At 41.9% G+C, this 12,729-nt stretch overlaps 1 protein-coding gene across 2 annotated transcripts in view; it reads right to left on the bottom strand.

The window, feature by feature from the left end:
* trpm3 (transient receptor potential cation channel, subfamily M, member 3) overlaps positions 1-12,729 on the bottom strand; it is a 130,948-nt gene that overhangs the window by 33,009 nt on the left and 85,210 nt on the right. For both annotated transcript variants that reach the window (XM_041937574.1, XM_041937575.1), the window contains exons 7-9: positions 9,924-10,098; positions 9,222-9,345; positions 421-493 (exon numbers count right to left, since the gene is read on the bottom strand). In XM_041937574.1, the coding sequence (XP_041793508.1) occupies positions 421-493; positions 9,222-9,345; positions 9,924-10,098 (372 nt within the window). The remainder of the gene's footprint in view (positions 1-420; positions 494-9,221; positions 9,346-9,923; positions 10,099-12,729) is intronic.

Here is a 12,729-nt window from a genome sequence, read left to right as displayed (position 1 = left end):
TCTGCTTAAACTATAAGAAAGCAATTGTTTGATAAGCTAATGTATACCAAGATATAATGCTGCAAGTTTGCTTTGGGGTCCTTTTGTGCTTTGCTTCCTGCCCTGCAGTGATCAAAAAATCGCTTAAGTAGCTTTAAGAGAGAGAGAGAGAGAGAAAAAAAAGCATAGATGTCTATGTTTTATTCCTGAGCTATGAGCTGCAAGTAAAAACATACTTTTGTGCAATGAACATACAACTCAACTGGGACAGTGAGAGGACTGCTTTCTGAAACGATATCATCCTCCTTTTATCTACAGAAACTTCTGAAAAACAACTTCCCCAGAGGGCAGCAGTAAAATGGAGCCCACTTACTGTACATTCATGCTCCAGCACACACACATGAATGCACACACCACACACACAGAAATGCACACACCCACCTTTGAGTAATGCGGTGAGGATAGCAAGGTCAATATCCTGATGACCCTCCGAACCCATCCGGAAAACTGTTATCTGAGAGACAATGAGAGAGAGACAAAGACACAGAGAGAAAGAGTGAGAGACACTTAGATTTATTTTTCACAAGGAAAACTGTTGGAAAGTGACTTTACTCTGTTACTTTTATTGTTGTTTGATTGAATGTATCAAAGCCTATAGTATAAAAAAATCAGAGAGTGCTCAGAGGGGGAAGGAGAGGAGAGGTGTTACTCGGATGTAATGTACTGTATCTCCTCTCTCTTGTCTGTTGTGCAGAGGACACCACATAACTCTCACATACAGCATGTTCCCTGTAAGGAGGGAATGAGGGGTTTCACTGGGAAGGAAGCGAGAGTAGAAAACAAAGAGACAGCTCAAATGAATATGAGCTAATGGTGCTCTCCATTAGCGAGGAACATTCCGTCGTTTTTCTTTCGTTGCATCTAACTTTTTTCTTTTTATTGCATTGAGATTTTACTCTCAGGTCTTCATCCGTGTTGTCCGACATGTCTTCCAGCTGCATTTTTTATATCCTGCGTGAGATGAACTAATGGTGCGATGCATGAAAGCCAAAGTACATTGAGAGGGAAATCTGCGGCTGCTTTTCTGGATGTTTTCTTTCTCTTTTTCTCGAATATAGCAAGCGCATGTTCCCAAAGTGGTGTTAACATGTGTGTGGGCATACATGCTCGTGTGTGTGTGTGTGTGTGTGAAGGGCACCTTGTGGGAGCCGTGTATCGGAGAACGCGTGTTCTGAATGCCTGACGAGCTACTCCTCTAATCCTTCCATCCAGCCATCCATCTCCTCCCACCTCCCTCTCCTCCCTGCAGCCCATCTCCCTTCCCATCTCCCCCACTAAATGGCTTCATTTCATGGAGCTCCGGGAATCTGCAGGCTTTGCTGCTGCTGCTTTCCCTTGGGCAATGCTGCAGTGTTGTAGGCTCACCCTCCTTGTTCTCCCTCTATCCCTCTCCCTCTGCACGGAATTTATATGCACGAAAGTAATTCAATTCACATTGATGATTTACAGTATCTATCATGTTGTCTCATTCATTATCTGTACACCACATGCTGATGACATGTTGATTCCTCCCTGCGAGAGAAATCAGGAGACATCATGCAACGCCTTAGACATGTGCTGTGCATTGCAAATGCAATCACTAATAAGGGAAGCATCTAAGCGTGTGTGCATTCATGTGTGTGTGGCGGTCACTATCAGCCCGTGTAATCAAAAGGTCTTTCTCCAGGTGAAATAGGAGCGCAATAGGATGTGAAAGTATCGATTGAGGTCTTCATGAGGAGGGGACACCAATGAGTCGCTGGTGCAGTGTGTAAGTTATAGTGGGTTGTGTGTTTAATGGTGTAGCCAGTGGCTAGAGTATTATTTGCTAGAATGCATCTTTGACTTCACTCTAATAGATGCTAACAACACATTTACGGAACCATCTGCCGAGCACACATGCAGTAGTATGCGCTAACCGAGTGTGTGTGTATGTTGAACAGCGATTGGTCTTGTGTGTGCTCTTACGTATTGACTCTTAAAGGTCAAACTATATGTATGCAAAGCTTTCTAACAAGATCAACAAGATCTTGTTTATTTTTCTGGGAGAGGGAGAGAGAGAGAGAGAGATAGGCAGAGAAAGAAAGAGAGCGAAAGGGCAGATATCTATAATTTTTAAGGGCGAGCTAATGAGCAAGCCTAATTTCACCTAATCAGTGCAGATTCCTCTTCTGGCCACTTGTTCATTATACCCTGTAGTTATCATTATAGCACAATGGAGCCATAGACGCATACACACACACACACACACATCCACACACATAGCTCTGGGCTGCCTTAAGGAGTAAAGATGGATGACAGTGTGATAGAGGAAAGATGATGATTACAAAAGATGTTCGCCATTGTTTCTATTCTCCCCTCTCCCTCCAGGCCTCTCCACCTGTACCTCTACTCCATCTCTTCTACCCATCATCTTTCTGTCCACCTTCAACCACTAATCTTACAAAAATCTCCCACTGGCATACTAATCCCCCTCCCCCTCTCATCCTTGCCCACTTCTTCCCTACTTCTTCCTTCCTCTTCCCTTCCTCCCATCACACCCCCAAGGTGACCCTGTGGATATGCAATACCTGTTCCCGTAGAGGCTCTACAATATAGAGGCTTACACAACCACTATGACAACACAAGGTTGCTGATTTGATCCAAACAAATGTTTAAAGTTCAGTTTAAGTCATTTTTCACTCGTGGCATGATCTCACCACCATCTGTTCTACATTACATTTTCAATGACAGCTGTCCTCGGTTAAGACTGCAGCTTAAAACATCTTTCAATGCTGAACGTAGTTTTGACCTTTCTCTGCCTCTACATTGTCATTACCTTAGGGGTCAACATGCAAGAGACAGAGCACTGACTCCTGTCTGTCGCACTCCATCTCTCTGGTGACAAGAAAAGAGGAGAAAGGAAACGAGCGGGAACGATAAGTAGAGGGAGAGGAGCGGAGGCGGGGATCAGGAGGATCGACGAGAGACTTCAGGAAAGAGGAAGCACATGTAAAGGGAAAGAAGACAGAAGGGGGAAGATTTAGTGTCGATATGAGAAAGGAAGAGGCAGTAAGAGGAGATGCTAAACTACTGTACATGCTTGGGGGATCAGAAAACTGCTCTTCACGCTGCAGTGAGCCAAGCTGATTGGAAAGCATTCGTCTTCATTTAACAGGCAAAGACCCTGCTGATGCTGCTACATGTACATACAAGACACATGACAGACACCACACACACACGTACAGCCCACAGAGGCTTCAAAGCCTTGTCTGCAGGTCATACATTAACAATGGGAGCAGCTCAGACCTGACAAAGCTCCGTTAATGGCTTCGTCTGTGTGAATATTTAGATGCGTATTTATTACTTTTTTACTTCCTTTACTAACCAACAGTCTTCAGCTTGACAGCCAACACCAACCCAAACCACATTTGTTTCCTGCCTTCTTACTTCTTGTCTGACTTCCTCCCACCGTCCCCCTCTCCTCCTCCATCTGCCCCTCATGCCCTTCCTCCCTCTTGTGGTCCATTTAAGTCACTCTTTTGCTCTCCTCATCTTCCTCCCACTCATTCTTAGTCTCTTTTGTCAGGGAGGCGGAGGGAAATTGCAGATTGGTGGTTCCTCCTCAATATTTAATCCGAATTAAACATATAAGGACTGTTCTGCACTCAATTATTCATACCAAGCTGGGAGATACCAGGACAGTCATCTTGCATCCCCCCCTTGCAACTGAAGAGAGAGGGAGGGGGAAGGAGAAGATGCACTTCTCTTTTAATTGGAATGGGATTCACACATTTTCACCAAAAGAGAGCTATTTGACAATAGGCCTTAATAATATTTGACGGCACTGGTTCTCTCGTAGCCTGTAGTCTTTGGCTTGTTTGACATCTATTTGAAAGTGTTCTACCTTTGTGCAGAGGGGATAAAAGAAACAAGATAAGTGATGTGCATATATGAGGAAGATAATCACCCTCATCATCTAGACAAATTCATACAAACGTGGCCTATACCTTCTTTTCGTATTCCCTTTCATTGTACTTATATAACACATCATCTATATACTTTACATCTGTTATCCCTCTAAAACTCTAAAAGAGCGAGCACATTATTCATTGATTAGTTTTGCAGTCATTTCCCCTCTTCCTACATGGAAGCTAATAATCTATCATCTATAAGAACTGATTTTTTCACAAGGAGATGAGCCAGTACACTTTCAATCTGGACCAAATGAAAGCATTAAGCAGATAATTGTGCTACTGTTTGTAGATGAAAAGATCACTTCTCAGTTTTACAATTTGCTGCCTAACTAACTTCACAGCAATATATCAATGGTAAAATTCATCATGTAACATCTTGAAATGGAAATATTAAAGCAAAAAAGGGCTATGAGGCTCCTACAGTGGCTGACAAGGGCAAATGTGCTGCAAAAGCCCAAACATTGCCGTTATGAGATAATGCTGCCGCTTCAAAAACAATGTCAATTCAAAAACTCAAAATCCAAAACAAATACAGCAACAGAAACGTGCTACAAATGAAAAGCATGCTGCAGAAAGCTGAAACAAATACATTAAAAGCAACCACTCTGCAAATACAGCAACGATGTCTCAAACAAGCAAATTCGGAAAACAAATGTAGGAGAAAAATGCTGCATTTCCAGACACAGCTCGAGGTCGGTCTTTGATATGGGAAGAAAAGTAGAGTAAAGAGGGGACAAGACATGAAAAGGTACGTATTCGCTTTTACATTTGGCCTTAGTCTTTTACAATTTTATAACAAAGCAACAGCAACCAACCCTTTTTACTCCACTTTTCTTCCTGCAACAAAAATATAATATGTATAAGTTATAACATTATAAGTTGTTAAAATATGAACGCTCTCGTCTGGTCTCTCTGTGGTCAAACATCAAGCTGTTCCACTTAGCGCTCCCCCTACAGGCCTGGAGCGCTTCCACGGTGTTGTCTGGAAATGCAGCATTTTTCTGTTGCGTTTGTTTTCTGAACTTGTGTGTTTTAGACTTTGCATCGTTTCTGTATTTGCAGCGTGGTTGCTTTTAATGTATTTGCTTTGATTTTCTGCAGTACGTTTTTTTATTTGGAGGGCGTTTCCGTTGTTGTAATAGTTTTGGATTACATATGTGCTTTTAAATTGGCATTGTTTCTGAAGCGGCAGCATGCTTGTCCTAATGAAAATGATTTGGGTTTTTGCAGTTTTGGTGAAACAAAGATAAAAACATACAACACAAAGGTCCACATGTTTACATACATGCCATACATACATTTCAGCATGCACACATCAAGGGCTACATTTTAATGGCGCTTGATATAAAGTGTAAACAGTCCTGAGAATAAAAAACAAAGTAGGAGCAACAGGGAAATAACTGAAGCGCAAAATGTCTACATGAATAAACCAACAGGCTGAAAATACAGGGGAAAGGAAGACATAGCCTTTCTTAGTCTTCTTCCTTCTCTTCAGTTGCTCTCTTGAGCAGACGCACTCTCTCCCTCTCCCATACATTTTCCCAGCCAGTCACCTTTAGTCTTTACTCTTTTCCTCCTTCTGTTTGGTTTTCCTGCTGTAGAGCCAGAAAAATGAAAGCACAGGCGTATTGGCACACAGACAAACACACACTCTCACCATCTCTCTCTCTCTCACACACACACACACACACACACACACACACACACACACACACTTAGCCCCTTCAGACAGCTGCACTGACCCAGGATAAACCCACATTTGCTGCCAGTGTGAGTCAGTCAACACAACGGTTTTGTGACCCTACTCTTCACCTGGGTGTTTACATGGGATTGACACGACTTGGCTTTTGGTATACCAGAGTAAACACAGGTTTCTATTATTGCTATGGGATTGTGGTGCAGGAACTGTATAGAACTAATACAGTTTTGCTGGAAGCCTATTGTAGGTATTAGCTATAATGTCTAGGCTTGAAAGGTCTAGACCTCTCAAGCCTAGACATTGCAGGGGAATGAATGAATTACTTTTATTCATCTGTCACCCCATGAAAAGTTAACGCAACATTTCAACTTGCAACTCATCATTCCTGTGCATCAGTTTTAAATAAAGTTGTGTAATTCTCTGGGTTAACAAGGATGTATTTAGAATTAGTGTTGTATGAATGAAACATAATGATCTTGTTGGTTGTAAGCAGTCGGTGATTTGTTATTTTTCAACATGAGGGTGGCCAAATGGGTGGTTAGGGTTGGCTAAACCTAACCCCCATAGGTCTGGGGGTGTATTTACAGCAGCACTGACGCTACTGAATGATCACAGAAAGATAATAGGAATATCAAAGGATCGCTACAGGCAGCAGTGTGTTTCTGTGATCCTCTCGCTCTTCTGCGTGTTGCTACTTGTCACTTTGATCATGAAGGCGACATTACTCTATAGAGAATATAGGTGAGAATACAGTATAAAATTTTATTTTATGTTTATAGAGAATATTATAGAGCCAATATGAAACTAACAGAAGGGCAAGACTGAGAGAAAAAGGCACAATTACAAATCCATCCAGTACTTCAGCACCACGGACAGTGGCATGGTTTTATCATTACACAGAGCAGTTTGGCTACTTACATTGCAGAGCAATGGTCAGAGCCATTTCTATTCTAACCTGCACAAACTTCACTCAGATAAAGGAACAGTGTGTCAACATATCCAGCAAAGCACCCCCCCCTCTGCCCCTGCACTAACTAAGGGTTGGCAGGTCAACAAGGGGGATGCATTTTGGTCATTTTGCTCACAAAGCAGATGGCAACAGTTAGCTTAGCAGGGAGAAATGCTGAACAGTTGGTTCACTATGTAGGACCATGTTTTGACCCTATTGTGTAAGTGGCGATAACACATTTAGAAATCCTGTCCTGCACATGGTGAACTACTACTGTAGTGAAGCTGGGTCCAGAATAAACTATGATCACATCCTGGGAGATTTCTTTTGGTCTTGCCTCAAAAAGGACGCACTGCTTTTATAAAGTTGTCCTGCAGCATTTGAATATTTCAGATGTAAAAGTGGTTCAGTCTGATCAGGGATCAAGTGGGTGACTTTAACCGAGGCTGTATGAGGATGGTGAATGAGCAAAGAGGAAGCTGCCCAGAGCAAAATGAAACACATTTTTCGCCAGAGATTCAGAACTGGATTTTTGGGAAACTCCTAATCTTCTTACTGATCTCACTAATAGGCCAAACTCTCATGCTCTGATTTCTTTTTTTCCCTACTTCCCTTGCATTTACTCCTCTACAATCTCACACACATACCTTACACACTCCAATTCATGGTTGATCATGGAGTGCGATCAGGAGGGAACCTCTGTGATGCCAGTCTAATAATTATGAGAAGTGCCAGACAGCGGAGAGGTGAGACATCTATCTCTTTCTTTCTCCAACTATCATAATTAACTCTGGATTCTCTGCATGGTGCATAGGAACTGACGACTGCTGTATGTGTCCACTGAGAAAAGCCAGAGAGTTTTTGTATGGGAGACATGCAGTACTGTACAAGAAGAGGATTGCTTCTACTGAATACATTATCAGAGAGCACGCTATCAAAGTTTTATGCAATTGGTAAATGTTTAATGGCATTGTTACGGTTATGAGCCACAGATGACTATTTTTTTCACATTCACACATGCTACATAAAGTACAGCATCCTGGATATGAGCACTGATGCCACTGTTGGATTTACCTGCTCCTGCACACTGCTATCTGTGATCATAGAGATGTATCCATAAGACAAAGTATGTTAAAGATGATTTTCTTTGTTTGGCAATAAATGGATTATCAGAAAAATACTTAATTGGTCTGTAAAATGCAGAAATAACAAAGCAACAGTGAGTCAGAGCTGGTGGACTTTTATAATACTGGCAAAATACAATTTCAGTACTCAGTCTCAGTATGTAATGGTGGCAACAGTTTTGTAAGTTCAGAGAGTGGCAGCATCTGATTATCTGGCCTCTACAGCTGCTCCTGCTGAATGATTCAGATCCCATTGTTCTGCTCTGGTGTATTGTGTTCACAAGGCCCATCAGTGTGAGCATCAGTCAGCCACTGGAACCCCACTGAGGATGCAATCAATCCACTTTCATGCTGCATAACCATGACCAATACTGGGCTGCCTGCAAAACATCACGTGTATATGTGTGTGTGTGTTTCTGTGTGTATGCTTCTTGTCCATATTCATATGATTTTTGGGAGGTTTGTGTGACTCTGTTAATAACTGAAACACTTAATAAAAGGATTAACCTATAGACTATCCCATGATAAATACCTAATCATCACAAACATCTCAACAAATTGCAAATTTTTGTGCAGAGTGCCACTGACAACCAGCAGTGCCAACAGTCACTGTTATGGCAAATATAAAATATATTGTCCACTATGTTCAAGCTGATAGGATATCATAGAGGATTTTACACTTTTATCATGTGAATGAGTGTAAGGTTGTGTGTGGTTGTTTGCATGTGCTCTGTCTGCACTGCTGTGGCACTTTCAATCACAATGTGTGTGGCAAGAAAGAATCACGGCCCCTGCTACTGTGATCAAATGTACCATGCTAAATGTACATGCAGAGACAGAAACACACACACGCATACACGCACGCAAATATACATCATCTCTACACACACAGCATTTAACAGCATTAATAAGAGGTTGGTTTCACGTGACTGACAGTGCGCCAAAGGGACTGAAAGTCCCCCCAGAGGAGAGGGATGTGTGTGACAGTCCCATTTGACAAGACGTGTGTCCTGACTTAAACACAGCCAAAGGGGTAACAGACTCTCAAGGTGGAGGCCGTTTGGTCCAGAACGTCATCTGAATACATTTACATCCACTTAACATTACATGTCATGCATAAAAGATGTGGTAATATTTGCTTCAATAAAACTTTCATGATGAGCAAGCTTCATCTGACAAATCAATTTTGTTTCTCCCTCACATATTTTTCATTTTTGGGCTTCTTTATATAGCAGAGACATCAAAGCATAAGAGAAAGGTGATACTGATGTTATTATTGGTTTAATGGTTTGTATATGTATGTGGGTGTGCGTGTGCATACATCTAAATGAGTCTGTCTCTTCTTCAATGTTTTGTGTGTATACTGCCCATATGTTTGCATTTTTTGCATCTGCAAATATACTCATGCTTGTGCAAATATGTGCATGAGTGTTTGCGGGCATGTGTATGTGCACATGTATGAAAGTGACACTCACCAGCTCCTTCTTTTTCATGCACTCCATGAGAATGATGAACAGATGTTGGGCCTGTGTGCGGCTGTAGGTGAAAGTCTTCTGGATGGTCACCAGCAACTGGTCTCTTAGAGACTCGTTAATTATGCTGCAGAGGCAGAGAGGTGTGGAAGAAAAGTGTCATGAAGGAGGTCAGACAGAGGTAAGAAGAAGAAAACGGTTAAGGGGAAGCAGGTAAATTAGATTTGTTTGTCAGTAAGTGAAACCAAGGTTGACTGCAGCTCCCAGGGCTACTGTCTCTGAGTCCTTGATGAGATGTGATACTGCAAGTTTACCTTCATCTGTAACTGGATATATGGAGCTGTAAAACCAATTCTGAATTCACTCTGTGACTCATGAAGAATATAATGCAAAATGTTCACTGTGTGTTATTAAAGTAATGCATCAGCACATTTCAGAACAAGTTTGAAAGTTCAAGTTTTTATCCTACAGTAACCATATATTTTTTTTAAATCATAGACGCAGAATTAAATTGTTGCTGCCATATACAGTATATTTGAAACTGTATCATTGCTATATTTGAAGGCATTTGTTTAATAAAAATTCTGAAACAAGCTTAGGAAGACAATTTCCACAATGTAACTGATTTTCTACACTGGATAAAATTTGTATTAGTACGTTTTTTTCCCTTGGATTACAGCATAATGTGCACATGTGAGTGCATACCCTCCCTCCTCAGAGTATTTGTGTCCGAAGGCCAAGATGTCTGACGCCCTGCCGCTCCCATCACACACCACCACAGGGACGGGAGGTGTGTCCCTGAGGTACTCCAGCACAATGGAGATCACATTAGGGCCTCCTTCTACGATGAGAGCCACTACCGGCACACCCTGACCAATACCTGCACAGGAAAACAAGTGGGAGCAGGAGATACAGGAGGTGGAGAGTGATTGCAAAGAGGGAAAACGGGGAGGAACAATCCAGAAAAAGGGACAGAAATGTGAGAAGGATGAGGGAAGTTAAGGATAGAAAAAAACAGAAGGATAGTCAATAAATATGCTTCATCACATCAACTATACTTGATGTATAAATATAAAAGCTAAATCCAAATTTGTTAACAAGGAGCAAACGTGACACCCGTCAGCGCCTCCTGACTGTACTGTCGAGACACTGTACGCGTTCTAATTATGGTAGAGAGGTTTTATAAAAAGTGCCTGTACCAAAAATAACCAGCCCACTTTGTGCTTTGTGCTCTGTTCCTTTGGCGTGGACGCATTTGTGTGTGTGTGTGTGTGTTACTGTTAGAGAGAGAAAATGAGAGAGAGTTTCACTGATAAAACCCCCACTGTTCCACACAAAAATGGCTCCTTGCCTGCTAATCACAGGCTATTTATGGTAATTATGCATAATTAGCAGGTGGGGTTCTTTTGCACACCGAGAGACGATGTATGAAGAATGTACTGTAGATCTGAAAGTTATTGCCAAACTCACAGAGAAATTTGATGTCTTATTTTGCTTGTGTTGCAGGTTTCTGTTTCTCATTATATCACTGAACATCACCTTTAAGACACCATGAACCCAGTAAACACCTGAGTCCAAGTCTCTTTTACCCCCTTCTGTTCTTTCACCTTTCAGTGGTCTCAGTGCAATCCATTTCCTACACCGTCCGCCACTCATCCTGCCCTTTTCTGCTCTCTGCCTCACTTCCTGTCTTCCCCTCTCCAGCTTTTCTGTCTACAGACAGTCCTTTCTCATCCTCTCCCTCCCATTCTGTCAAGTGGTTGTGTTTTCTGCCGCGTGTTTTGACTCTTCTAATTCAAAAGCTGTGTAACTGCCGGATCTTCCCCGCCCCGCACCCTCATCCTGGTCTGCATAATTCACGGAGGAGAAAGCATAGGCTGTCTCTCAAACACGCACTGAGACGAGCACATACAGATAAGTGCTTACATACTGTATGCAAAGACACACACAAAAACACAATCGCACGCACACATTCAGAGGCATACCCACCACCATTACGCTTTGCCTCACACAGCCTCGTGCGGCCTTGCAACAGGGACAGTTACATAAGGAGAATATTTTCGGGGCCTCGCCTACTTCAAAGAGGTAAAACGTCACTGTGCCACAACACATCACACGACCATACATCAGCAGAGTGAATGTGAGAGAAAGGCAGACTAATGACTTGCATTTTGAATCTGATTCTTCCAATTCTGCTGTATGTCTATTTTTTGCCGCTACCTGCCTGCATGTGTGCGTGAGCTTGCAGTTGAGTCAGAATCGAGCATTGATATCTATGACTAGCGAGCTTTGGAGGCAGTGCTGCAGTATCTAAAGCAGATTATTGTTCAACTGAAACCCACTGAGGAGCAGAAGAGGAGGGGGCACAGCTGTGTCATGGCTAATTGGTAGCAGAAAATTTTGCCTGCACACACACACACACACACACATGCACACAAAAACAGATAGAGGCACACATGTAAACAAACCACAAATAAAGTTAAATTTTCTTTTGTGTGAATGTGCCCCAAAACAAGCACATTTTAGGGTGGCTTTTGACCTCCCATTCACAGTTTGTCTAATTGCCGATAGCCGTAACTGTATTTATTCCTGTGGGAACTTGGATGCATTAAACATGGATGAGGAAGGAAAACATGGGGGCCCAATTCATTCTAATTAAAGCTGTCGACCCAGTGCACATGCAGAAAAGCTTCCCACTGGGGGTGCCAATGACACACATTAATGGAACCAAAATAATGTTTTGGCACCAAATTATACTTGTGACCTGAAGATTTTATTCAACCTAATGTTGAATTGTGATAACTCAGTGAGTAAACTCTTTGTGTGTGATGCCCAGGAAATGCTTTTTTTAGTTTTAGAGATATTTGTGTTATAATGTATGTATGGAGAGATTTTCTGGATCCGTGGACATGACGTGACCTGAATGTCGATTGGGGCCCCTACTGAAAAACTGCCACACAGTCCAGTGAAGTTCCTGGAGGCTTGAATGAGACCTGAAGCCCTAAAATTAGGAGTGTAAACGCTCTGCGGCTTCTACTGAAGTTGCAATTTTACACTTTTTTAAATTTAATCCAGTGATTGTTAGAGAGCTTAGAGTCCTTTAAATTATTTTATCTGTGGAGGCAGATTTTGTGGTCTGCACTCTGCCTTTATATCAAAGTATTTGGACACGGTGTGTGGTTACATGAACCAGCACTTTCAGAAAAATACCTATCGTTCTATGCATACAGAAATATTAACCCATCACTGGTAAATATGCAATCCTTCTTAGTGAAGTTACTAGTTAATCCTTGCTACTGAAGGGTTTACCCTGCCAAAGTGCAACACAGTGGACTGTCCATCCGTGGAAGAGGACTTGCTCCCTCTGTAGATATTATGAGCTCATTTCAAAACACAATGATTCTTATTTTCAAGTGATTAAACACTAATGAAAAAATACTTGACTGAAATACTGAATATTTTATTCAATTTCAGCCAACAGATCCCTCTTACACCCGGGTTCTTTAAGTAA

The sequence above is a fragment of the Chelmon rostratus genome, chromosome 5 (genome assembly GCF_017976325.1).
Source record: "Chelmon rostratus isolate fCheRos1 chromosome 5, fCheRos1.pri, whole genome shotgun sequence".
In the NCBI taxonomy this organism is placed as follows: Eukaryota; Metazoa; Chordata; class Actinopteri; order Chaetodontiformes; family Chaetodontidae; genus Chelmon; species Chelmon rostratus.
Note: the sequence above shows the minus strand (reverse complement) of the source record. Positions and strands in the feature narration are given on the sequence as shown.